This window comes from Hylobates moloch, unplaced genomic scaffold (assembly GCF_009828535.3).
Source record: "Hylobates moloch isolate HMO894 unplaced genomic scaffold, HMol_V3 SCAFFOLD_16, whole genome shotgun sequence".
Classification (NCBI taxonomy): Eukaryota; Metazoa; Chordata; class Mammalia; order Primates; family Hylobatidae; genus Hylobates; species Hylobates moloch.
The window spans coordinates 41,681,136-41,709,091 of NW_026652291.1; the positions used below are offsets into that span (position 1 = coordinate 41,681,136).

The 27,956-nt window shown below is 42.9% G+C and overlaps 1 protein-coding gene and 1 pseudogene across 1 annotated transcript in view; one reads left to right on the plus strand and one right to left on the minus strand.

The window, feature by feature from the left end:
• Nucleotides 1–663: 663 nt before the first annotated feature.
• LOC116484667 (eukaryotic translation initiation factor 2 subunit 2-like) lies at nt 664–8,206 on the minus strand (annotated as a pseudogene).
• Nucleotides 8,207–8,530: 324 nt separating this feature from the next.
• Nucleotides 8,531–27,956, plus strand: part of SGPP1 (sphingosine-1-phosphate phosphatase 1) — a 45,997-nt gene continuing 26,571 nt past the window's right edge. Inside the window, exon 1 of the mRNA XM_032179721.2 lies at nt 8,531–9,335. Coding sequence (XP_032035612.1) covers nt 8,652–9,335 — 684 coding nt within the window. The 5' untranslated portion in view covers nt 8,531–8,651. The remainder of the gene's footprint in view (nt 9,336–27,956) is intronic.

The following is a 27,956-nucleotide window of genomic DNA, read 5'->3' on the forward strand; positions in this document are numbered from 1 at the left end:
GGACTAAAGTTTATTAAAAGTTTACATTCTTCAGGAAATTTAATTAACTAGAATATTCCATTATCTTTTTTGCAGGATGGCCAGGGGAGCTTTCTGGTAAGCACCATAAAGTCTGATGGGCAAATTCTAAAAGAGTTGTAGCACTTAGAATATTCCATTCTGATTGAGAATTTACTCTAGTATATTCATTATTATAAACATCAAAATACTAGGGGCAAATCAACACCTACCAAGATGTCTACATGGTGAATGTGCAGATGTGATTGGAGATTTCAAGACCTGAACTTAAAAAAAAAATCTTTTGAACCAGTAAGACATCTATATTTCCAATCATTGTTGGGGGGAAAAAAGGCATCAATCAGATTTTTTTCACCGTTATAATAACTTTAATTTATCTTGCCTTTTACAGAAGTCTATGAATGATTTTTAAAAAGCACCTCCATACCCCATACCGCGTTTCTCTGATAGTTGTTAAAGTAGGCAATGAGTATGTCAACAGCTTGAGCATCAGTGTCTTGCAAGGATTTCAGACCAACCAACCACTCTCCAAACAACTTGGCAGCTTTTTTATCTTGTTTTTAATACAACGGTATATCCACTCTAATGGCAAACCTGTCCAGCCACATCTCCACAACACGCTTCGCAAAATCAGTGATTAGCAAATTAGTTAGCTTTGGCACGGAGCTGTGCTTGCTTGCCAGTGACAGCCTGGAAGTGGGTTTTGTTACTGGCAACAGAACATCTAGAATGACAAGTTTCGCACTGTAGAAAATAGAGTCGCGTGTCCTTCTGCAGGATTGTGTCTGGTGATTGGCATGTGTGACAAGTGACATATTCCTTGATAGATCTTCTCAAGACATTTTCTCTATTTCTGTTGGAATCTTTTTTTGATTACAAGTTGATTATTACCATCTATAGAACCACTTGTACCCAATTCAGCCAACGAAAATGCAAGATGTTTGGGCTGACCATGTAACAGTTAACAGGTATCTGTAAAGTTGACAAAAGAAGTTTTCTGCCGGGCGTGGTGGCTCAGGCCTGTAATCCCAGCACTTTGGGAGGGCGAGGCGGGCAGATCACGAGGGCAGGAGATCAAGACCATCCTGGCTAACACGATGAAACCCTGTCTCTACTAAAAATACAAAAAATTAGCCGGGCGTAGTGGCGGGCGCCTGCAGTCCCAGCTACTCGGGAGGCTGAGGCAGGAGAATGGCGTGAACCCGGGAGGCGGAGCTTGCAGTGAGCCGAGATCGCGCCACTGCACTCCAGCCTGGGCGGCAGAGCCAGACTCCGTCTCAAAATAAAAAAAAAGTTTTCTTGGTTCCTACTTGTACGACCTGTGGAGGTTTCACGACAAATTTCCTTTTCTCCCCAGCAACCATATCTAGATTCTTTTCCCTCATGATGTTGAACACTCGATTCAGCAGCTCCTCCTATGTGTAGTCTCTTTCTGAGCCTGCCCGAGCAGGGCCTGATTACTGAATGAGACACCATCATGATTTTTGCTGTCTTCATCTTCTAGAGCTTCATCTTTCTCTAGTGTTTGATCCTCAACTAGGAACTTGATCTTCTTCTTTTTCTACTTTTTATTGCCAAGCATAATGTCAAGGTCATCCTCTAGTTCAACTGATTCTCCAACGTTACTTTCAATCTGAAGATCCTTTACACCTTCTTCAGCTTCATCAATATCTAACATCTTTTTAGTTTTTTTCTTCTTTTTCTTTTGATTAACGAAGTTCAAGTCATCTAGATCATCAGAAGCATATTTTTTCCTACTGTCCTCTTCATCAGCTTCCAAGTCTTTGTCCTCAGTTGGTTCTGGCTCCACTTCTTTTGTTTCTTTTGTTCTAGAATTTTACCTTGGGAGAAGGTGATTCAAACGTTGAGGCATAAAAACCTTAGAAGACAGAAAACTCATTAACCATTAATGATAAAATTTTATTAATATACATCACACATTTTATTTACATTTGTGCTATCACAGAGATTTTTGAGAATTCAGAAGAAATCCTATTTTTGAGAAATATAATAAAACTAATCAAAGATGCAGGATAAAATCATTAGGTGTATATATAAGGAATTTAATTAACATAGGTTTAATTTTTCAAAAATAAAATATTCATAATGAATATTTATTGATGCCCATAATGTACTGTTACTGATATCAACATATCACAAATATTCTAGTAATAGCCGAGTGCCATGGCTTGCACCTGTAATCCCAGCTACTTGGGAGGGTGAGGCAGGAGGATTGCTTGAGGCCAGGAGTTGAAGACCAGCCTGGGCAACATAGTGAGACCTGGTCCCTAAAAAAATAAAAATAAAAAAATTCTATAATGGGCCGGGCACGGTAGCTCATGCCTGTAATCCCAACACTTTGGGAGGCCAAGGTGGGTGGATCATGAGGTCAGGAGATCGAGACCATCCTGGCCAACACAGTGAAACCCCATCTGTACTAAAAATACAAAAATTAACTGGGTGTGATGGCGCATGCCTGTAATCCCAGCTACTTGGGAAGCTGAGGCAGGAGAATTGGTTGAACCCAGGAGGCGGAGATTGCAGTGAGCCGAGATCGCACCACTGCACTCCAACCTGGTGACAGAGCAAGACTCTGTCTCAAAGAAAAAAAAAATTCTATAATATTAACAATTTATGGCAAATAGTTTGCAATATACATTTTATCATTTAACAATAAAAAATTAAATTAGGTTCCAGATACGCAAAAGAAAACAAGTTAATGACAATAAATATTCAGTTTAAAATGAATATTATAATTTTAAGTAAAATAGTTGTGAACATAAATTACTTAGAATGTATATTTTTAAAGATAAAGTTCTTTGACCTCATTGTAAAAGTAGCTGAATCAGTGATTTATCTCAACCCAATATAATAAAGTACAAACTTGATTTGCCTATGGAAGGTAAAATGTCCAAGGCTAAGACTGCATATTGTTTCCTTACTACTTTTATGAAAGTCCCATTAGAAATGACAGCAACATTTTACCTTTATAGAATACCTATGGCAAAAAAATATTTTACTAATGTATAAAATTAAACTCAGGGCTGGGCCAGGTGGCTCACACCTATAATCCCAGTACTTTGGGAGGCCGAGGTGGGTGGATCATGAGGTCACGAGTTCAAGACCAGCCTGGCCAACATGGCGAAACCCTGTCTCTACTAAAAATACAAAAATTAGCCAGGCGTGGTGGCACATGCCTGTAATCCCAGCTACTCCGGAGGCTGAGGCAGGAAAATTGCTTGAACCCAGGAGGTAGAGGTTGCAGTGAGCCGAGATCACGCCACTGCACTCCAGCCTGGGTGAAAGAGCAAGACTCCATCTCAAATAAAAATAAAAATAAAGTCAAGCACAGAGAAGGATATAAGAAAATCAACACATTAATTATGAATCATGGATATGACACAGTTCTCATATCATAGGATATCTTTATTTGGCTTTGCAGGAAAGACACTGAATCATACCCAGGTAGTATATCCCTACTTGGCAGCAATATTTTTTCTTCAAAAAAATGTTTATTCACATTCTGAGATAATGCAGAAAATAAACAAAAATTAAAAAATTAAAATTATATGCTTTGTGATAAAAATACTTGCCATAGAATGTTTATATTTGAATCTTTTAATATAGTTAAATTTTTTTGTTTTCACTTTTTTCTTCTTCTTAGAGGCAGGGTCTCACCACATTGACCAGGCTGGTCTTGACCTCCTGGCCTCAAGCAATCCTCCTGCCTTGGCCTCCCCAAATTTTGGGATTACAGGCATAACCCATGGTGCCTGGCCTATAGCTAAACTTCTATTAAATTTTAAGATATTCTATTAGGAAAATTTCAGAGGGAATGTGAATAGAAACCACCAAAACTACTATTCTTTATACCATGGCTTTTTGATATGTAGGTAAGACCTTGTCCCTCTCCTTAACAATGATTTATTGCACCAGTGTCAGCTCCTTCAAGTTTTGTCAGCTTGTATTATTTTTCCTGTTTAGTGCAGTTATAGGTCAAATTTCCATTTCTCCATCACCTTTGTTCCCACTACTGTTAAAGGGGATATTGCATTCTGACAAAATATACCAGCGCTAAAGGACTTATAATGCAGCCATGGGATATAATGATCACCTCTACTTTGTTTTACATACTTTCGTCTTCCTCTGCCATCTCTGGGATAAACAGACCCTAGAATAGGAAATTCCTCAGATGAATCTGAATAATTCCCTTGTAAACAAATTATTTTGACAGAAAAGCACATACACAATCCCTCAGCCTGACGCTCTTCTCCCCTTCTCTCTATAAACCAAGATGCTCCTTGTCTTCAAATGCCAATGAATCATCTGTTTCACAGAACCATTCATAGAGAATCCAATGCCACCTCTCTGCTTACTCCACAGTGATTACTTTATGTCTCATTTTCCAGAGCTGTTTAGTATACCTGGCTTTACACCTTCTTTGAATATATTTGTATCTTTTTCTCATGTTTTCTTTCCTTCATTACATTGCTAATGCTTCAATATTAGATACAAGGGTTGGCCGGGCTCAGTGGCTCATGCCTGTAATCCCAGCACTTTGGGAGGCTGAAGCAGGCGGATCACGAGGTCAAGAGATTGAGACCATCCTGGCTAATACAGTGAAAGCCTGTCTCTACTACAAATACAAAAAATTAGCTGGGTGTGGTGGTGGGCGCCTGTAGTCCCAGCTACTCAGGAGGCTGAGGCAGGAGAATCACTTGAACCCAGGAGGCAGAGGTTGCAGTGAGCTGAGATCACACCACCATGCTCCAGCCTGGTGACAGAGCAAGACTCCGTCTCAAAAAAGAAAAAAAAAAAAGAAATTAGACACAAGTTTGTTCTAACCAGGAACGGACTAATATTTGCCTGCAGTCCTATGAATTCAAATGAAACATTTTAATTCTTTCCTAGTTCCAAAATCTCATTCAAATCTATCCCCTCCCTTCCAACCCCCCAGAACCAAGGTCCTAGTTCAGGCTCTCATTGTTTCTCACCTGATGACTGCAATAATCTTCTTTTTGAGACGGAGTCTCGCTCTTTCACCCAGGCTGGAGTGCAGTGGCGCAATCTCGGCTCACTGCAGGCTCCACCCCCCGGGGTTCATGCCATTCTCCTGCCTCAGCCTCCAGCGTAGCTGGGACTACAGGCGCCTGCCACCTCGCCCGGCTAATTTTTTGTATTTTTAGTAGAGACGGGGTTTCACCGTGTTAGCCAGGATGGTCTCGATCTCCTGACCTCGTGATCCGCCCGCCTCGGCCTCCCAAAGTGCTGGGATTACAGGCGTGAGCCACCGCGCCCGGCCTGACTGCAATAAACCCGGCCTGACTGCAATAATCTTCTAATTATTTACCTAGCCTTCACTCTCTGACCTCTGACAATTGTCTTTGATTTCTTTCCCAGTTATCTTTCTAAAATACAGTTCTGATGGTGTCACTCTCTAGCCTAAAAGCCTTCCATGGCTCCCACTGCCTACAAAATTAAATCCCTTTGGTATTCAAGGATTTACAACGTAATCCTATCCTCCCTTTGTAATCCCATTTCCAATCACCCTTGCTACTCTATGCTATATGCTATTGTTTTGGTTTTTTTTTTTCATTTTTTGGATTTTTTTTTTTTTTTTTTTTTTTTTTGAGACGGAGTCTTGCTCTGTCGCCCAGGCTGGAGTGCAGTGGCGCAATCTCGGCTCACTGCAAGCTCCGCCTCCCAGGTTCACGCCATTCTCTGTGGTCTCGATCTCCTGACCTCGTGATCCGCCCGCCTCGGCCTCCCAAAGTGCTGGGATTACAAGCGTGAGCCACCACGCCCGGCTCATTTTTTAATTTTTACTGTTTGAGACAAGGTCTTACTCTGCTGCTCAGGCTGGAGTGCAGTGGTACAATCATAGCTCACTGTAACCTCTAACTCCTGGGCTCAAGCAATCTTCCCACCTCAACCTTAAAAGTAGCTAGAGCTACAGGCATGTGCCATCACACTCAGCTAATATTTTTATTTTTCTTTATTTTTGAGACTGAGTCTAGCTCTATTGCCTAGGCTGGAGTGCAGAGGCACAATCTTGGCTCACTGCAACTGCCACCTCCCAGGTTCAAGCAATTCTCCTGCCTCAGCCTCCCGTGTAGCTGGGATTACAGGCGCCTGCCACCATGCCTGGCTAATTTTTGTATTTTTAGTAGAAATGGGGTTTCACTATGTTGGCCAGGCTGGTCTCAAATTCCTGACCTCAAGTGATCCACCAGCCTCGGCCTCCCAAAGTGCTGGGATGACAGGCATGAGTCACTGCACCAGGCCCCCAACTAATTTTTTAGAAAATATTTTTGTAGAGACAGGGTCTTGCCATGTTGCCTAGGCTGGTGTCACACTACTGACCTCAAGTGATCCTCCCACCTCAGGTTCCCAAAGTGCTGGGATCAAAGGAGTGAGCCACTGCACCTGGTCTCTATGGACTATTGTTTACCAAATACATTTTTGCATATCCCTGTCTTCCTTCACTTTCTCTTCCTAAAATGGGCTTCTTCACCTATTCATATTTTGCTCTGTAAAACAATCCAGCTCTACAGGATCACCTCCTAACACGTTTCTTCCTGTTCCTAGTCAAACTTGTCCTCCTTTCTGAGGCATGCTGTTTATGTCTGTTTTACACTTGCCATCTGCTCTATACTCTAGAAGTAGTCCTGTCTTTATCTCCCCTAAACTGTGAACAACTTGAGAGCATGGGTGATGATTTATTCCTCTTTCTATGGCCATAGCCTAGCAAGTGGAGTGGGAGGAGGAGAGTACCTGTCCCTGGGAAATGAAAATATTTTTGTGGTTTTTTTTTTGTTTTTTTTTTTGAGATAGGGTCTCACTCTGTTACCCAGGCTGGAATGCAATGGCACAATCAGGGCTCACCGCAGTCTTGACCTCCCGGGCTCAAACAATTCTCCCGCCTCAGTCCTTCAGTTATCTGGGACTACAGGTGTGGGCCACCATGCCTGGTTAATTTTCTTTTTTTTTTTTTTGAGACAGAGTTTCACTCTTGTTGCCCAGGCTGGAGTGTAATGGCACGATCTCGGCTCACCGCAACTTCTGCCTCCCTGGTTCAAGCAATTCTCCTGCTTCAGCCTCCCGAGTAGCTGGGATTACAGGCATGCGCCACCCCACCCAGCTAATTTTGTATTTTTAGTAGAAACGGGGTTTCTCCATGTGGGTCAGGCCAGTCTTGAACTCCCGACCTCAGGTGATCCACCCGCCTCGGCCTCCCAAAGTGTTGGGATTACAGGCGTGAGCCACTGCGCCCAGCCCTGCCCAGCTAATTTTGTTCATTTTTTGTAGAGGTGGGATCTCCCTATGTTGCCCAGGCTGTGGTCAAACTCCTGGACTCAAGCCATCCTCCCTCCTCCACCTCCCAAAAGTGCTGAGATTATAGGCATGAACTACCACGCCTGAAGGAAAATATTTCTATTGTTTTAAGGGCATGGGACAATTTCAAGCTTGTTTCTTGGAAGTAGTTCACATTCTTTAATTACAGACATCCACCTGATCATGGCCGGGTGTGGTGGCTCACGCCTGTAAACACAGCACTTTGAGAGGCCAAGGCAGGAGAATCACTTCAGCCCAGGAGTTGGAGACCAGCCTATGCAATACAGCGAGACCCTGTCTCATCTCTCTCTCTCTAGGTATATATAAAAGACATTCACCTGACCTGAGGAGCTCAGAGACCTTATAAACTGCTCTAGCTAGAAGTCAAGTTGGTAACTTGTGAGACAGGGAAGTTAAGCGTCTAAATTAACGTTATCAAACTCAAAAATCTATATACTGCATTCATTCTCTACATTTATTCTGTGCAAGCCCTCTAGGTATTAGAATCTATGAAAGGAAACTTTACACTTAAGAACACCTGTGCTCCCTTAACGTATACCAAAATATTTGATAAATGACACAGTATTTTGAATTTGTAGGTGGCTGGGTTTTCTTTTGCAGACCACACCTGTTAATATCACCTGGCCCTGTCTTGGGATCTACATGTAGTCTTTTCACCATGGTCAATTGGCACATGGTTTTCCGAACATCAGTCGCCTGGGACAGCTCTGTAATTACTTGTTAATTACTTGAGTCGAATGATTCCGAACTCATGGTGGTTGCTTCGCCTTCATTGATCATTCACCATTTGGTTCTGTGCCAGCAGGATGTCCGGCTGCTTGGTCACAGGCATTGCGCAAGCTGGCACCAGGATCGTGGCCTCTTCAAGTCAACTTCTGGCTGAGGGAATCCGGCGACACTAGCCCGCGGGGAAGAAGGGCTGAAGGCGGAGCAGGGGGACACGCCGCGTCCCACCAGACGAACGCCGTGACGCCTGCTGGTGGGTATTACCCGGGACCTCAAAGCGGCCGCCCGCCAATCCTCAGCGCCAAGCCGCCGCCGGATGCGCTCGGGGCGGACCCGCGCGGTCCGGCCCCTCAGGGAGCCCGGGTGGGGGCGGGGCGGGGCGGGGCTGGGCGCGGCGCGCGCGGGGCGGGGGCGCGCGGCCTGTGGCGCCGTCACCCGGCAGACTCCGGAGGGTAGAGCGCTGTGCCGGTTCGGCTGCCGCTGGCCAGGAGCGCGGGGACAGTTCGGGGCTGCGCCGGGGGCCGGCCCGCCTTCCCGGGGGTTCCGTTATCATGTCGCTGAGGCGGCGCCTGGCCCAGCTGGTTGGCCGTCTGCAGGACCCGCAGAAAGTGGCCCGTTTCCAGCGGCTGTGCGGGGTGGAAGCGCCGCCGCGCCGCTCAGCAGACCCGAGGGAGGATGAAAAGGCGGAGGCGCCTCTCGCCGGAGACCCTCGACTGCGAGGGCGGCAGCCAGGGGCGCCTGGAGGCCCCCAGCCGCCCGGGAGCGACCGCAATCAGTGCCCGGCCAAGCCGGACGGCGGCGGCGCCCCCAACGGCGTGCTGAACGGGCTGGCGGCCGAGCTGGGCCCGGCCTCGCCGCGGCGCGCGGGCGCCCTGCGCCGCAACTCGCTGACGGGCGAGGAGGGCCAGCTGGCCCGCGTGAGCAACTGGCCGCTCTACTGCCTGTTCTGCTTCGGCACGGAGCTGGGCAACGAACTCTTCTACATCCTGTTCTTCCCCTTCTGGATCTGGAACCTGGACCCTCTGGTGGGCCGGAGGCTCGTGGTCATCTGGGTGCTGGTCATGTACCTGGGCCAGTGCACCAAGGACATCATCCGCTGGCCGCGGCCCGCCTCGCCGCCCGTGGTCAAGTTGGAGGTCTTCTACAACTCCGAGTACAGCATGCCCTCCACCCATGCCATGTCCGGCACCGCCATCCCCATTTCTATGGTCCTCCTCACCTATGGCCGCTGGCAGGTAAGGTTCCCTCTCGTCCTGTTCAGCCTGGGGGAGTTCAAAGAACTCGGAGTTCTCTTTGCTCTCTGCATTTATTTTAATTCGACCGTTCCCTTCCAAAGCCTCTCTTTCCACAGGTTTTCACAATACTCGCAAACAGGCCCTTTCTGGGTTTTGAAAAATTAAGTAATTGGGGGAAACTAGGTACTTAGCCATTGAATTCTATTTTAATATTAAATTCCAATTTAATGCCTTTCTTAGGACCCAAAGGACACACTTTTCCTAGAGTAATACATTGTCACTGGGCTTTGGTTGAGTTTTTTAAACGGCTTTAATTCTTGCAGTGCACAGTGGAAGTGAATTTTTAAAATAATCGCTGTGTAAAATAAACTAAGACCCAGTTTCACCGTAATATGTGGTGCCTTCCCTAAAACTGTTTCAGAAAGAGGTAAAGTCATTAGCTTTACCGTGAGACAGTGTTTACAAAACCTTAGTGTAATTCCAAAACAAACATGCTAGTTCCAAGCAATGAAGTAATCGATTTTCATCGAAATTCCCTTTATGGAAGTTAATGGAGTACAGTGTGAGTTCTGTTTTTAAGGCGTGTGGTTGCTACTTTGCTGATAAAGTTTAATCATCTTCTGGATCACTGATCTGTAGTATCTAACAGTTGTTGAGCTACAGCTGTAATACTATAGTGTTATTGCCTCATTAACTCTAAAAATGCATGGTTTAAAAGTTATTCTTAACTTTTTGATCAGACTAGTGGGTTTATAAAAATGGCAAATATGACAGCAGGGTCAGCCTGACAATCAGGAAAAGTTTTTTTTTTTTTTTTAAACTCTCTCTGAAAACTGCCAAGGGAAGAGTTTTTAATGGTAATCGTTTTTATTTTGCTTACTTCTTTTGGCCTTCCAATGTTTATCTGTCTTTGAATTGTAAGATTTGTTAATCCTGCAGACCAGTCCCTTATTTTAAGAATAAAGTGCTGGCCGGGCGCGGTGGCTCACGCTTGTAATCTCAGCACTTTGGGAGGCCGAGGCGGGCGGATCACGAGGTCAGGAGATCGAGACCACGGTGAAACCCCGTCTGTACTAAAAAAATACAAAAAAATTAGCCGGGCGTAGTGGTGGGTGCCTGTAGTCCCAGCTACTCGGAGAGGCTGAGGCAGGAGAATGGCGTGAACCCGGGAGGCAGAGCTTGCAGTGAGCCAAGATTGCGCCACTGCACTCCAGCCTGGGTGACAGAGCGAGACTCCGTCTCAAAAAAAAAAAAAAGTGCATAATTATGGAGACTTTAAGAAAACAAACTTCCTCTATTTTTTCCCCCTTTACTTCACAAAATCATTTTACATTGAGAAATACACACTCTGTGTAAAACTCCATTATGATAAGCTTACTTATCCCACATTAAATTTCAGTGTAGATAAAATTTTGTCCCCATGGATACTTCTGTGTAGTGCATCTCTCTTACAGTACATGGAAAATATGCATTGTGCATAGTAAGAATGGCAGAATTAGGAGGAAAGAGTACCATGGGAAATTTTTTTCTGTTTAACCAAAGGAGCTATACGGTGGTGTTCAGATTGTGAAGCAGTGCTACCTGTTTTGCGTAATAGATAAATATCTCGAAGTTTTCATTTAATCTAAATATTTCCGAATTTAAGATTTTCAGTGAGCTGTGTTTGGCCTGGTGATGTTAGCTGATGATGTTTCTCTCATTTTCATGAGACTTTTAGGATTCTGTAACAATAGAGCCTTTTATGATGCCTTCTCAGTGAGTAGCTATTTTGTATGCTATTAGTATTAGCAGTCAAAGTAAGAGAAAATAGCTATTTTTGCTCTTTATTTGTTCTGGACACATACTAACTGGAAGTCTGAAAACAGTACTGCTGAATTGTTTATGGGATATTGATATTCTAACATTTCAGGGTTATTTGAATTATCAGAATAAGCTTAGATTTAGTTTTTAAACAACCTAGTATATTTAATTCAAAGTTTAAGAAATTTGCGTATCATAGAATTTTAGACTTTGAAGTAGACCGGATATTAGAAATCACCTAGTTTCAAACTGTCATTTTACAGATGTGCAAACTGCCAGTTACATTAAAATTAATCTTGTAATGCTTTAAATTTCTTATTTTACGTTTTTTCACTCTAAATTTGCATAATTTTTTGGCTAGCTGTTCTGAAAGAAAGCCTCCTGACGGAGTCTCGCTCTGTTGCCCGGGCTGGAGTGCAGTGGCGCAGTCTCGGCTCACTGCAACCTCCGCCTCCCAGGTTCAAGCAATTCTCTGCCTCAGCCTCCCGAGTAGCTGGGATTACAGGCACCCACCACCACACCAGCTAATTTTTTAAGGATTTTTAGTAGAGACGTGGTTTCACCGCCTTGGCCAGGCTGGTCTTGAACCCCTGACCTCAGGTGATCCACCCACCTCGGCCTCCCAAAGTGCTGGGATTATAGGCGTGAGCCGTCTGGCCTAAGCCTCCTTTATATGAAAGTTCTGTGTTTATAAATGTTTGACTGTAATAATCCAGTACAAAAAACGAGATGGCTTTTTAACCTTTTTCCTTTTTTTTTTTTTCCCTAAGAGTCGGAGTCTCACTATCTTGCCTAGGCAGGTCTCGAACTCCTGGGCTCAAGTTATCCTCCCTCCTTAGCCTCCCAAGTGCCAGCTTTTCCTTTTCCTTTTTTTTTTTTTTTAAGACGGAGTCTTGCTTTGTTGCCCAGGCTGGAGTGCAGTGGTGCAATCTGGGCTCACTGCAAGCTCCGCCTCCCGGGTTCCCGCCATTCTCCTGTCTCAGCCTCCCTAGTAGCTGGGACTACAGGCGCCCTCCACTACGCCCGGCTAATTTTTTTGTATTTTTTAGTAGAGACGGGGTTTCACTCTGTTAGCCAGGATGGTCTCGATCTCCTGACCTTGTGATCCCCCTGCCTCGGCCTCCCAGAGTGCTGGTATTACAGGCGTGAGCCACCGCGCCCGGCCTCCTTTTCCTTTTTTTTTTTTTTTTTTAAAGATCCTTGTTATCTATTGAAAACAAAAGTACCTTCCTTTGCTTCAGTTGTTTGGGTCCTCTACTCTGTGAATTAGTATTGTACTGCATTGGAGGCTTATATAGAAAGCCTTTCCCCTAGAAACTGGGGGAAGAATTAAATAATGAAAGCCTGGTGTTTTTCTAATAAGTTTTGGTTGGCAGTCTTGCCCATCTGCTGTGCCTCAGCTGCTTATTTGGGACAGGTATGGTTACTTATATATGCCTAGAGTGCTGAAACATCCTTGAAACTGAGTTCTATACCATTCCTTTGTCTTGGCTTTACTACTTCACTACTACCTACTACTTAATATTTCTGCCCTCATTGAAATTTGCTTAAGATTCACCACCCAGAGCATTTTAAATTAATCCTTTCTGTTTTATTATTCCTCACTTACACTTAAAATGACAGTATATGGCCAGGTATAGTGGTTCACCCCTGTAATCCTAGCACTTTGGGAGGCTGAGGCGGAAGGATCCCTTGAGCCCAGGAGTTGGAGACCAGCCTGGGCAATATAGCAAGACCCTGTCTCTGCGAAAAAAAAAAAAAAAATCAGCTGGGCATGGTGGCACATGCCTGTAGTTCTAGCTACTAGGGAGGCTGAGGTGGGAGCATCACTTGAGCCTGGGAGGTTGGGGCTGCAATGAGCTGTGATTGCACCACTGCACTCCAGCCTGGATGACAGGGCAAGACCCTATCTCAAAAAAAAAGACAGTGTACAAACTCGGGGGTTGTTTAAAAATGCAGATTTCTACATTTCCCAGGGTAAGTTTCCCAGAGATTCTGACCCATTAGATAAGTGAGGAGTTACTTGTATTTCTTCAAGATTGCTGTCTCAGCTTTTTTGAAATTACAGTCTTTGAATTTTTTTTTTTTTTTTTGAGACGAAATCTCTCTTTGTCGCCCAGGCTGGAGTAAGGTGCTGTGATCTTGTCTCACTGCAAACTCTGCCTCCCCGGTTCAAGCGATTCTCCTGCCTCAGTCTCCTCAGTAGCTAGGACTACAGGCGCACACCACCACCGCCGGCTAATGTTTGTATTTTTAGTAGAGACAGGGTTTCACCATGTTGGCCAGGATGGTCTCGATCTCTTGACCTCGTGATCCACTCCCCTCAGCCTCCCAAAGTGCTGGGATTACAGATGTGAGTCACTGCACCCCGCCTGAATTTTTTTAAGGTACGTTATAAGACAAAGGAGAGATTGGAATAGTATAGCTCCAAGTAGTTACTTAAAGAGTTTTGTATATATATTTTATGGTGATGGAGGATAGAAAATGTTATGACCTTTTCCCAAGGATTAAATAACTTGAGATCCATTGCCTAGGATAATGATTATTGCTCTCATATTATTCATTGGAATTTTTTGTAGCCTGAATTGGAAAAAAAATTAAGAAATAAGGAGCATCTGATATAAAGACAAAAAGTAGTCCTTTGAAGAATAAGATAAACAATATGACATTCCTTTTCCATGTATGTTTGCATGTTCTTTTCAAAAATAAAATTTCTTAATTTTTAAAGCTGTTTGACTTGAATTAACTTAATTTTTTTTTTTTTGAGACAGTCTCGCTCTTTCCCCCAGGCTGGAGTGCAGTGGCGCGATCTCGGCTCACTGCAAGCTCCGCCTCCCGGGTTCACGCCATTCTCCTGCCTCAGCCTCCTGAGTAGCTGGGACTACAGGCGCCCGCCACCGCGCCTGGCTAATTTTTTGTATTTTTAGTAGAGACGGGGTTTCACCATGTTAGCCAGGATGGTCTCGATCTCCTGGCCTCGTGATCCGCCCCCTCCCAAAGTGCTGGGATTACAGGTGTGAGCCACCACACCCGGCCCGAATTAATTTAATTTTTAAATAATATGGAATGTAATCAGTTTTAACTGTATACTTTATTTAATTATAAGGTTTTAGATTAATTTCATTTTTTAAAAATCAGTCTTTTTTTTTTTCTTGAGACAGGGTCTGACTCTGTCGCTCAGACTGGAGTGCAGTGGCACGATTCCGGCTCAGTGCAGCCTCAACCTCCCAGGCTTAAGCGATCCTCCCACCTCAGCCTCCCAAGTAGCTGGGACCACAGGCACACACTACCATCAGCTAATTTTGTTTGTTTGTTTGTTATAGAGATGGGGTTTTGCCATGTTGCTTAGGCTGGTCTCGAACTCCTGGGCTCAAGTGATCCTCCCACCTCGGCCTCCCAAAGTGCTGGTATTACAGGCATCAGCCACCTTGCCCTGCTAAAAATTAGCTGTAGCACTTACTTTATAGACAACTCATTGCCAACTAGTCCTTCATTTTATGTGCTTTTACTACTTTTTATTATAATAAATTATTATATTTTATAATATATTAATAATGTTATAACATTGTTAATATTTTTTTATTTTTATTTTTTTGAGATGGAGTCTTACTCTGTTGCCCAGGCTGGAGTGCAGTGGTACGATATTGGCTCACTGCAACCTCTGCCTCCTGGGTTCAAGCAATTCTCCTGCTTCAGCCTCCTGAGTAGCTGGGATTACAGGCATGCACCACCACGCCCGGCTAATTTTTTTGTTTTTTTTTTTTTGTTTTTCTTTCAGTAGAGACAGGGTTTTACCATGTTGGTCAGGCTAGCCTCAAACTCCTGACCTTGTGATCTGCCCACCTCAGACTCCTAAAGTGTTGGGATTACAGGCATGAGCCACCGCGCCCAGCTGTTAATATCTCTTGAATATTTTTAAGCACTTACTATGAATCAGACATTGTTTGAAATGTCTTTTATCTCATTTACTCTCCTATAATATCCCAATGTTCCTATTATTAGCATGGGTTTACAGATGAGGAAACTGAGGTTCAAGGAGGTTATATTATATAACTTAAGCAAAGTAACCTAGCCAGTAAGTGGCAGGGGCTCAGACTGACTCAGCAGCTTATATAGAAAATTCATTTTAAATCACACTTTGTGTGTGATTTTTAAGGTATGCTTGCAGTAATATTATTTTTGAAATATATGATTGTATTCTTAAAATACAAGAATAGCTTTTATATACCTTGAGAAGATAATTTGTGTTTGCGTATGTACATACATACGCAACATCCACAAATATTAATACATATTAAACATGTATTAAGGTGTTGACTGAAATCAAATGCTGATTTGTCACCTAATATAAATAAAAAATTTGATAAACATAGTAAGAGCTTTGGAAAAGAAAGACGCATAAGAATATTCTGTCAAAATGTGGTTTACTGTAAATAATAGAAGAAGATATCCGTGAGGTCATGAAAAGATAAATGGAAGAAAGGCAAAAAGTAAGAGTTACAAAAGGAGGTCACAATAAAGACCGAGGAGGCTGCAAGATCCAAGAAAAATCGATCACTATGGTAATTCTGGAAAGAAACACAGTTTATTAAAAAATTGAATTGGTTTGCCTCTTTTTTACGGAGCATGATACTTGTGTTTGAAATTCACGTTTTCCTGAGTTTATAAGTGCTTATTACTAATTCCTTTTTTTTTTTTTTTGGATACAGAGTCTAGTTCTTGTCACCAGGCTGGAGTGCAGTGGCATGATTGTGGCTCACTACAACCTCCGCCTCCCATGTTCAAGTGATTCTTCTACCTCAGCTTCCTGGGTAGCTGGGATGACAGGTGTGCGCCACCACACCCGGCTAATTTTTGTATTTTTTTGAGATGGAGTCTTGCTCTGTTGCCCAGCCTGGAGTGCAGTGGCACAATCTTGGCTCACCCACCACCATGCCTGTCTCTACTAAAAATACAGAAATTAGGCTGGGTGCCATGGCTCACGCCTGTAATCCCAGCACTTTTGAAGGCCAAGGTGAATGGATCACCTGAGGTCAGGAGTTCAAGACCAGCCTGACCAATATGGTGAAACCCCATCTCTATTAAAAATACAAAAATTAGGGCCGGGCGCGGTGGCTCACGCTTGTAATCCCAGCACTTTGGGAGGCCGAGGCGGGTGGATCACGAGGTCAGGAGATCGAGACCACGGTGAAACCCCGTCTCTACCAAAAATACAAAAAATTAGCCGGGCGTGGTGGCGGGCGCCTGTAGTCCCAGCTACTCGGAGAGGCTGAGGCAGGAGAATGGCGTGAACCCGGGAGGCGGAGGTTGTAGTGAGCCGAGATCACGCCACTGCACTCCAGCCTGGGCGACAGAGCAAGACTCCGTCTCAAAAAAAAAAAAAAAAAAAAAAAAAAAAAAATACAAAAATTAGCTGGGTGTGGTGGCAGGTGCCTGTAGTCCCAAATACTCGGGAGGCTGAGACAGAATTGCTTGAACCTGGGAGGCAGAGGTTGCTTGAACCCTGCTGACAGAGCGAGACTCCGTCTCAAAAAAAGAAACATGAAGAGAAGAGTACATTTCTTTCTCTGTTCCACAGCTTCTAGGGTCTTTTTTTCTAAAGGATCCAGTGTTAGACATTTCTTGTTTAGCTTCCCAGAAGTAGTCTCTACTTTTGCAGACATACATTTATATAGTTGTTTGTTTGTTTTGAGACAGAGTTTTGTTCTTGTTGCCCAGGCTGGAGTGCAGTGCAATGGCGCGACCTTGGCTCACCGCAACCTCCGGCTCCCAGGTTCAAGTGATTCTCCTGCCTCAGCCTCCCAACTAGCTGGGATTACAGGTGCCCACCATCACGCCCAGCTAATTTTTTTAATTTTTAGTAGAAATGGGATGTCAGCATGTTGGCCAGGCTGGTCTTGAACTCTTGACCTCAGATGATCCACCTGCCTCGGCCTCCCAAAGTGCTGGGATTACAGGCATGAGCCACCACACCCGGCCTTATTATAGTTTATTATTCATACACAAGGTAACATACTGTACTGTTCTGGATCTTGCTTTTATCACTTAGTAATATATTGCAAATACCTTCCTTCCTCTCTCTCCCTCTCTTTCTTCCTTGCTTCCATCCATCCATCTTCTTTTCCTTTTTCTCTTTCCTTCCCATCCTTCCTTCCTTTCTATTTCTTCTTTTTTTCTTACCATTTTTTTTACATAGGTTTCACCATGTTGCCCAGGTTGGTCTCAATCTCCTGGGCTCAAATGATCCTCCTGCCTCAGCCTCCCGAATTTCTGGGATTACAGGTGTGAGCCACGGTGCCTGGCCTTTTTTTTTTTTTTTTTTAAGTCCAACAGTTAATGAATACTAATTATGTGTCTATGATTTTTAAAAATGCCTTACATAAATTAATTCTATATATATAGAGAGAGGGAGAGAGGCAAACAGAAGGAGAGAGAAAATGCTATCTTTTTTTTTCACATTTGCATGTTGTTCCAATATATTAATATGACATAATTTAATAAGTTGACTATTTCTATACACTTATTTATTTATTTATTTTCCCAGAGCTCCCCTCAAGAAATATTCCAATACCTTTAGTTTTCCAATCGTTTGCTAGTATAATGACACAGTGACTGTTTATTGGAAGACATTACTATGTCAAAGAATATAGGCATTAAATTTTAACAGATAATGTAAAATTGCCTGTCATAAAGATTGTACTAATTTACATTCCTCCTGGAAATGTATGAGAGTATCTGGTTTCCTATGCTCTCACTGTTGCAGTATGTTATCAAATTTATTGATCTTCCTCAAAATAATTTTTCTTAAATTTTTTTAAAAATAATTTTTATGTGGCCAGGCATGGTGACTCACACCTGTAATCATAGCACTTTGGGAGGCTGAGGTGGGTGGATCACCTGAGGGTCAGACATGGAGAAGCCCTGTCTCTACTAAAAATACAAAAATTAGCCGGGTGTGGTGGCAAGCACCTGTAATCCCAGCTACTCGGGAGCTGAGGCAGGAGAATCGCTTGAACCTGGGAGGCGTAGGTTGCAGTGAGCCAAGATCATGCCACTGCACTCCAGCTTGGATGACAGGAGCGAAACTCCATCTCAAAAAAAAAAAATATGTATATATATATATGTATATATATACTTATACACACATATATATATGAATTTTTACTATCCTAATTTTACAGATGACAAAGTAATTTTAACATTGTATTTAATTTGAATTAGTCTTACCAGTAAAGTTGAAGAACTTTCCATAGGTTTATTGACCACTTATGTTTCCTTTTCTGTGAGCTGTCTATTCAAAGCATTTCTTTTATTTTTTTCGCTTAGATTATTGGTATTTTACTTACTGATCTTTACAGATTTTTAATTTTTTTTTCTATGGGTACCTAGTAGGCATATATTTATAGGGTACATGTTGATTTTTAAAAACTATCTTTTTTTAGTGGTTGCTTCACCTTAAAATAGTATTACACTAGTTCAAGTATAGCATCAGAACCTTGCAACAGTATATTTCCACTTATCCCCGCCCCCCCTTTGTCATGCATTTGTATCTACATATGTCCTAAGGCTCACAATTCATCGTTATTATTTTTGTATAAAGTTGCAATATATGATATAGAATTTCCTAATATGGTTTTGGGACTGGTATAATTTTTCTCCTACCTAAAGAACCTCTTTTCACATTTTTTCTACTATAGATCTGCTGGTGATAACATTTCCTTAGCTCTTTTATTTGAAAAATATATTGAATTAATTTTGGAAAAATATTTTCATGAGATACAGAATTCCAAAAATAAAGATACAGAATTCAGAATTCTAGGTTGATAGTTTTGTTTTTTCTCTTGGCACTTCTTTTTTTTTTTCTTTTTGAGATGGAGTCTTGTGCTGTTCCCCAGGATGGCATACAGTGGCCGGATCTTGGCTCACTGCAACCTCCGCCTTCTGGGTTCAAGCAGTTCTCCTGCCTCAGCCTCCCAAGTAGCTGGGACTACAGGCGAGCACCAACATGCCTGGCTAATTTTTTTGTAATTTTAGTAGAGATAGGGTTTCACCATGTTGGCCAGGCAGATCTCAAACTCCTAACCTCAAGTAATCTGCCCGCCTCAGCCTCCCAAAGTGTTGGGATTACAGTTGTAAACCACTAGGCCCGGCCACTTTTGGCACTTTTAGTACTATGTTGTACCATTGCCTTCTGGCTTGCATAGTTTTTGACAAAATATCTGCTGAAATTCTTATTTGTGATCCCCAGTACTTAATATGTATTTTTTATCCTGGCTGGTTTTAAAATTTTCTCTTTTTCCCTAGTTTTGAGCAATTTAAAAATGATGTGCCTTAACATGCTTTTTTCTTTATTTTTCTTCTGCTTTGAGGTCATTGAGCTTGAATCCAGGGGTTTGTAGTTTTCATTATATTTGGAAGATCTTCAGCATTATTTTTAGAATTTTTTTCTTCTCCCTTACACACTTCCATTCTCTTCTTTGGAAATTCCAATTTCAGTACGGGTGTGGTGGCTCATGCCTGTAATCCCAGCACTTTGGGAGGCCGAGGCTGGTGGATCACGAGGTCAAGAGATCGAGACCATTCTGGCTAACATGATGAAACCCCGGCTCTACTAAAAATACAAAAAAATTAGCCAGGCATGATGGCGGTGCCTGTAGTCCCAGCTACTCGGGAGGCTGAGGCAGGAGAATGGCATGAACCTGGGAGGCGGAGCTTGCAGTGAGCCGATAACGGATATTGCTCCACAGCACTCCAGCCTGGGCGACAGAGTGAGACTCCGTGTCAAAAAAAAAAAAAAAAGAGAAGGTCCAATTTCATGTATTTTAAACTGTTCATTCACAGGTCCCTGAAGCTGTATTCTTATTTATTTATTTTTTAAGCATTTTTGCTTTCCCTGCTTCCTTTTTTACAGTTTTTTTGTTGCTATGGCTTTAAGTTCACTTACCTGTTCTTTTGCAATCTCTAATTTTCTGGTAATTTTATCAAGTAGGATAGGGTATAATTTCAGATTCTGTGTAGTTTGTATCTAGAAATTGCATTTGGGTCTTTTAAAAAATCTTCAATTTCTCAGCTCATTATATTTCTATATTCTTAAGTTCAGAAGATTTTTAAAAATTACAATTGGGTCCTGGGCACAGTGGTTCACGCCTGTAATCCCAGCATTTTGGGAGGCCAAGGCAGGCGGATCACCTGAGGTCAGGAGTTTGAGACCAGCCTGGCCAACATGCAGAAACCCTGTCTCTACTAAAAATACAAAAATTATCTGACATGGTGGTGGGCGCCTGTAATCCCAGCTACTTGGGAGGCTGAGGCAGGAGAATTGCTTGAACCTGGGAGGCAGAGGTTGCTGTGAGCTGAGATTGTGCCACTGCACTCCAGCCTGGGTGACAGCGTGAGACTCTATCTCAAAAAAAAAAAAAAAAATTATTGGTACAGAGACTCACTGTCGCCCAGGCTGGGGTGCAATTGTGAGATCTTAAACCCAAGAGCCTTGAACTCTTGGGTTTAAGGGAACCTCTTGCCTCAGCATCCAGAGTAGCTAGGACTGCAGGTGTGTGCCACTATGCCTGGCTAATTTTTTTAATTTTTAAATTTTATATTTTAAATTTTTTTGTTTGTTTTTTTGAGATGGAGTCTTGCTCTGTTGCCCAGGCTAGAGTGCAGAGGTGCGATATTGGCTCACTGCAACCTCCATCCCCCGGATTCAAGCGATTCTCCTGCCTCAGCCTCCCAAGTACCTGGGATTACAGGCGCTTGCCACCACACCCAGGTAATTTTTGTATTTTTAGTAGAGATGGGGTTTCACCATGTTGGCCAGGCTGGTCTTGAACTCCTGGGCTCGTGCTATCCTCTCACCCCCGTTTCCCAAAGTGCTGGGATTACAGTACCTTGCCCAGTGAATTTATAAGATGTTTTATAGCAATCTTAAGGTATTTATCTTCTAATTCCATCATCTTTGTCATCTTTGTGTGTTTCTATTATTTCTCCTGATTATAGATCATATTTTCCTAATTCCTTGCTTGGTAATTTTTATAGAGTTTTGGATTTTGTTATATTTCTTTACATAGTCTTGGACTTTGTTCTGGTGTGCAGTTAAATTACTTGTCAGTTTAAATCCTTCTAGGTTTGTTAGGATGGTCCAGAATAATCGTAGGCTAAGGCTAATTTAGCCTCACTACTTACATGATAACCTTCTAACCATTCTACCCAATTCCCTCTTCACTGCTTGAAGCAATTGCAAGCTTATATGAGCTTTGGGAATTGTTTGGCCTGCTCCTCTCCAGTAGTTTTTTCTACAGTCTGGTGGATTTCTCCCCATGCATGCACAAATTAGTACTCAGCCAGCAACTTCATGAGTTCCCTCTACATATCTCCAGGGCTCAGTCTCTGAGATTTGTCACTCCAATACTCTGTCCTGCAAATTACAGCCTCTTTGGCCTCTGAGGATACAAGTCTTTCTCCCCTTAACTCAGAGAAACTGCTGGACTCAGTTTTGATTCTTCCTCCTGTGCTACAGCCTGGAAACTGCCTCTAGCAGCAGGATAATGCAATTACAGGGCTCATTTGTTTCCCTTTTCTCATGGATCTGAGTTTCACAAGAGTGAAACTCCGGCTCAAAAAAAAGGGAGATTTATTCGAGCAACATATAAACACACAACAGAATGCTTCATAAGTCACTTTAAACAATAAAATAGACAATAACATACATATTTTTATAAGCATACTCAGGTATACTAATGACAGTTGCACAGGTACAACAGTTATGAGCAGATGAACTGTATTCATAAAGATGAAGGTCACTGGCTGGGCGCAGTGGCTTACGCCTGTAATCCCAGCACTTTGGGAAGCCGAGGTGGGCTGATCACCTGAGGTCTGGAGTTCGAGACCAGCCTGGCCAACATGGTGAAACCCTGTCTCTACTAAAAATACAAAAAATTAGCTGGGCATGGTGGCGGGCGCCTGTAATCCCAACTACTCGGGAGGCTGAGGCGGAGAATCACTTGAACTCGGGAGGCGGTGGTTGCAGTGAGCCAAGATCACACCATTGCACTCCAGCCTGAGCAAAAAGAGCAACACTCCATCTCAAAAAAAAAAAAAAAAAAAGGAGGTCTGCCAGGAGCAGTGGCTCATGCCTGTAATCCCAGCACTTTGGGAGGCTGAGGCAGGAGGATCGCTTGAGCTCAGGATACCAGCCTGGGCAACATGGTGAAACTCCATCACTACAAAAAATATAGAAAGTTAGCCAGGCGTGGTGGTGTGTGCCTGTGGTCCCAGCTACTCTGGAGGCTAAGGTGGGGAAAATCACCTGAGGCTGCAGTGAGCTGTAACGACATCACTATACTCCAGCTTGGGCAACTCAGTGAGACCCTGTCTCAAAAAAAAAAAAAAAAAAAAAAGAAGGAGGTCAAGGCTGGGCATGGTGGCACATGCCTGTAATCCCAGCACTTTGGAAAGCCAAAGCAGGAGGATCACTTGAGGCCAAGAGTTCGAGACCAGCCTGGGCAACAAATCAAGGCCCTTTCTCTACACAAAATTTAAAAATTAGCCACGTGTGGTGGTATGTACTTGTAGTCCCAGACACTTGGGAAGCTGAGGTGGGAAGATCACTTGAGCCCAGGAGTTGGAGGCAGCAGCGAACTATGATCATGCCACTGTGTCTTAGCCTGGGAGATAGAACGAGACTCAGTAAAAAATGAAAATTAAAAAAAATAAAGAGTTAAAAAAGTGAAGTACAAACATTTATCACTGTGGCTGATAATTGTGTGCACTCCACTTTATTAACTACGGTCATCTGAAATACCGTGATAGACAATCTGAGCCTTTTGATGAGATCCATCAGAAACCACATGGGCCAGCTACCACATGTGCAGTCACCCAAAAAGTCAAGATCTCAAGAAATTTTATCTTTCACAAATGCAGATGTACATCACTTCATTTATTAAGTTTCTACATTTTTACCTTGAGAACCAGGGAAGCTGATGGTGTAACTCCCAGTCCAAGGCTGAAAGCCTCAAGATCTGGGTGGTTGCTGGCGTAAGTATGTGCTGGAATCCCAAGGCTGGTGAGCCTGGAGTTCTAACATCCAAGGCAGCAGAAGACAAGTCTGTCCCAGCTCCCAAAGAATCCAGTTCACCTTCTGGATATGTTCTCTCTGGGCCTCCTGCAGATTAGATGGTGCATGCCAACACTGAGGGCAGATCTTTCCCATCTAGTCCACTCTGACTCATACACTAATCTCCTCTGGAAACATGCTCACAGACACACCCAAAATGATGCTTTACCAGATTTCTAGATATTTCTTAATCCAGTCAAGCTGACACCTAAAATTAAGTCCACAAATTCAAACCTTGTCAACTTCACACCCATATATATAAACTATACACAATTTCCATGTAGAGACAATAGCAAGAAAATACTTCACCTAACATGATACAGCTACCCCATATACAACCAAAAATGTGCTAAATTTCTTCCCTGGAATTTGGCTTTCAAATTCCAGGATTTTAATATTTTGGGTTTGTAATTTTCAGGATTTTAGATATTAGAGATTTTAGACTTTAGAGATTTTGATCTTTTGGGATTTCAACCTTCAGGATTGTGTCTTTTGGGATTATGACTGACACCAGCTCTGACATAGACCGTTTAGGCCACAGAGCCTAAATAGTTGCTATCAGGCTCTTTATAAAAGCTTTGCCAGTCCCTGACTTAGTGTCAATGGCAGTAGAGAGAAATGGGTGAATTTGGTAGATATTAAAAGGTAGAAATGACAAAACATGGTGACTAATTGGATATATCAGTAAGAAGGAAAAAAAGTATTGTTCTGAGGTTTCCTGCTTGGCAAGCTGAGAAGTAGTAGTTTGGTTTGTAGAAACAGCAAATAATGAAAGTGGGTCAGATTTGGAGAAAGTGGCAACGGCATAGAGATGACTTCAGTTTTAGGTATTTCGAGTTTGAAGTGTCTGTAAGTCATCTGGAGCTGTCCAGGAGATGATTCTATACATGAAGATCAGGACCAGTTTCTTGTCATCAGCATATAGGTACAAAATGAGGTGGTGAGAGTGGATAATATTGCCCTGAAAGGGTACACACAGAAGAAGAGAGGGTCTGCTGGGCACAGTGGCGCATGTCTGTAATCCCAGAACTTTGGGAGGCTGAGAATGGTGGATTGCTTGAGCCCAGGAGCTTGAGACCAGCTTGGGCAACATGGTGAAACGCGTTTTTTTTTTTTTTTGAGACAGAGTTTTGCTCTTGTTGCCCAGGCTGGAGTGCAATGGCACGATCTGGGCTCACTGCAACCTCCGCCTCTCGGGTTCAAGCGATTGTTCTGCCTCAGCCTCCTGAGTGGCTAGAATTACAGGCGCCTGCCACCACACCTGACTAATGTTTTGTATTTTTAGTAGAGATGGGGTTTCACCATATTGGCCAGGCTAGTCTCGAACTCCTGACCTCAAGTGATCCACCCACCTCAGCCTCCCAAAGTTCTGGGATTACAGGCATGAGCCACCACGCCCAGCCGAAACCCCATTCTCTATGAAAAATACCACAAAAATTAGCTAGGCATGGGTGCTGTGTGCCTGTAGTCCCAACTACTTGGAAGGCTGAGGTGGGGGAAACACCCGAGCCTGGGAAGTTGAAACTACAGTGAGCCATGATCATGCTACTGTACTTCAGCCTGGGGGACGGAATGAGATCTTTTCTCAAAACAAATAGCAGAGGGTCTAGGAAAAGAATCTTTAAAGATATCAATATTCGAAGAATGGATAGAGTAAAAAGAACCTGAAACAGTCTGGATGTGGTGGCTCACGCTTGTAATCCTAGCACTTTGGGAGGCCGAGGCGGGAGGATTGCTGGAGCCCAGGAGTTCGAGACCAGCCTGGGCAACATAGTGAGACCCGGGTGCTACAAAAAAAATAAAATAAATAAGTTAGCCAGGTGTTGCGGCTCATGCCTGTAGTCCTAGCTGCTAAAGAGGCTGAGACGGGAGGATCCCTTAAGCCCAGGAGATCAAGGCTGCAGTGAGCTTTGAAGGTACCACAGCACTCCAGCCTGGGCATCAGTGTGAGACCTTGTCTCAAAGAAAACAGAAGAAAACCTGTAACAGAATATGAAAAATAGCAGTTTGAGAGGTAAGAATATATCTTAGGGATAGTCTATGTGTGTGGTGGGGGTTCTAGTAAAAAACTTAATTGGACTGCCTTAAGCAAAAAGGGGAAATTTATTTGAAGGCTAGAAGGGGCATCTCATGGAAGCCAAGGGTAAGAAAGAGCTGTTGGACCTTCTGAGGGATTGGAGCCAGACTCTGGACCCCTATCAGAACTAAAGGCCCACTCTCAATCTTTGTTTCTTAGGGTTGCATGGTCTCTTACTTCTGCTGCTTTCTTGTCTGTTTTCATACACAGATGTCTGCCTCACTCATAGTTTTAGTTTTATAAGTTCAAGCACACAGTAGAGACTCTCTTTCTGACTTTATTTGCGGTTACTTTTAGAAAAAAGAATCTGATTGGCTCAGCACAGCCAATGGTTTTGCTTCCCTAGGGCCAAGTGTCCATTCCTGATCCAAGTAGCTGTGGTCAAGGGAGCAGGATCACAGGAGATGAGCATGTCTCCAGGGCCACACTGCTGGGTCCAAGTGGGGGAAATTTTCAGAAGAGAGGGGTGTAGATTGGACAGTATCATAAAATGAATGTAGTACAGAGGGAAGCCAGAAGTGAAAGTAAGAGAGAGGGTGTTTCTAGAAAAGAAAAGTAGTTAACATGGTTACTCTGCTAAGAGAACAAGCAAGATAAGTACTGAAATTTATAGAAGACTTAGAAAATAAATTTAAAAAAAAGAAAAAGCTAATATTAATTTTTTATTTCCTTACAATTTGAAAATAGTTGGGACCATATTATATGTGGAGTTTATTCTTTTTATTTAATATTATATGTGATTATTAATTTTATGTATCAGTTTATTTGAGTAAAAGTACTCAGATTTTTTTTTTTTTTTTGAGATGGAGTCTTGCTCTGTTGCCCAGGCTGGAGTGCAATGGTGTGATCTTGGCTCACTGCAACCTCTGCCTCCCAGGTTCAAGCGATTCTCCTGCCTCAGCCTCCCCAGTAGCTGGGATTACAGGTGCCTACCACCACGCCTAGCTAAGTTTTATATTTTTAGTAGAGATGTGGTTTCGCCATGTTGGCCAGGCTGGTCTGGAACTCCTGACCTCAAGTAATCCGCCCACCTTGGCCTTGCTGGGATTACAGGCCTTGACCACCATGGCCAGCCAAAGTACTCAGCTTTTTGATCAAAAATGATCAAAACATCTAGATGTTTTTCTGAAAGTAGTTTTTAGACAAGTTTAACGTTTAAATCAGTGGACTTTGAGTAAAGCAGATTATCCTCCATAATGTGAGTAGGTCTTATCCAATTAAATGAAGGCCTTAAGAGAAGAAAGACTGACCTCCCCCAAAGAAGAGTGAATTCTGCCAACAGAATGGTTTCAGACTTGAGCTACACATTAACTCTTCCCGGGGTCTTCAGCCTGTTGGCCTGCCCTGCAGATTGTAGACTTGCCAGCCTCTACAACTGCATGACCAATCCTTAAAATAAACTTTTCTTTGTATATGTAAATACACATATCCTATTGGTTCTGTTTCTCTGGAGAACCCTGAGTAATACATTATGTAAAGAATTTTCCCACCAATCTAAATCCTTAGAAAACAATCTTAATGGCCAGGTGCAATGGCTCATGCCTGTAATCTCAGCACTTTGGGAGACCGAGGTGGGCGGATCACCTGAGGTCAGGAGTTCAAGACCAGCCTGGCCAACATGGCGATACCCTGTCTCTACTAAAAATACAAAAAATTAGCTGGGTGTGGTGGCGGACGCCTGTAATCCCAGCTACTCGGGAGGCTGAGGCAGGAGAATCGCTTGAACCCGGAAGGCAGAGGTTGCAGTGAGGCAAGATCACGCCATTGCACTCCACCCTGGGCAACAAGAGCGAAACTCTGTCTCAAAAAAAGAAAGAAAATCTTAATGAAATTTTAAAAATATTCCTATGAAATAGTTTTTATACTGTAGGGTTATGATTATTACAGGTCTTAGTATCCCCATTTATAGATGAGGAAACTGAGATGTAAAGAGATTATGTGGCTAGCCCTAGCCCATGGTCCTACAACTGAAGAAGTAGCTTTTGGGGTGTCTGCCTAGTTTATAACTCTCTAAAAGCTCTCTTACCTATAGGGAAGCTGTATTTTCTTTACATGATCTCGTCCCTTAGGATTTGAGAACAGGTACAGAGTCTGGGCTGGTTTTCTCAATGAGGAAGTAAATTCAGAAGCCTTTGTCTGTCATGTGGACTGAAAGGCAGAGAAGCTGGTCTGTAGAAAAAGAAAAATGAAGCGGAAATATAGAAAGAAAAGATGGTCCTGTGCCTGTTGTGTTTATAGTTGTGGTTTCTTCTGCAAGCTTAGCCTCATTCCACCTTAGGGTTCTGCGAGATGCTGTCTATCCTTTTAATACATCTCCTTTTTTTCTTCTTAAAATAATCCAAATTGGTTTCTGTTATTTACATGTTTGGAGTTCCAATATAATGCATGAAGTAAATGGTGATAGGTCTGTATAGCTCTATAAACTCATATTTTTAGCTACTTCATTATAACCAATAAATTTGATGTATAATTATCGTATGTTAATAATTTTATGACAAACATTTAAAAATCTGAATCCTTACCCACATTTCTATGTCCTTAGTATAAAATTCTAGGATTACAGGGTCAATATATATGAACATTTAGAGCTCTTCTGTGTATCGACAAAATGCTTTCCAGAAAGGTTGTATCA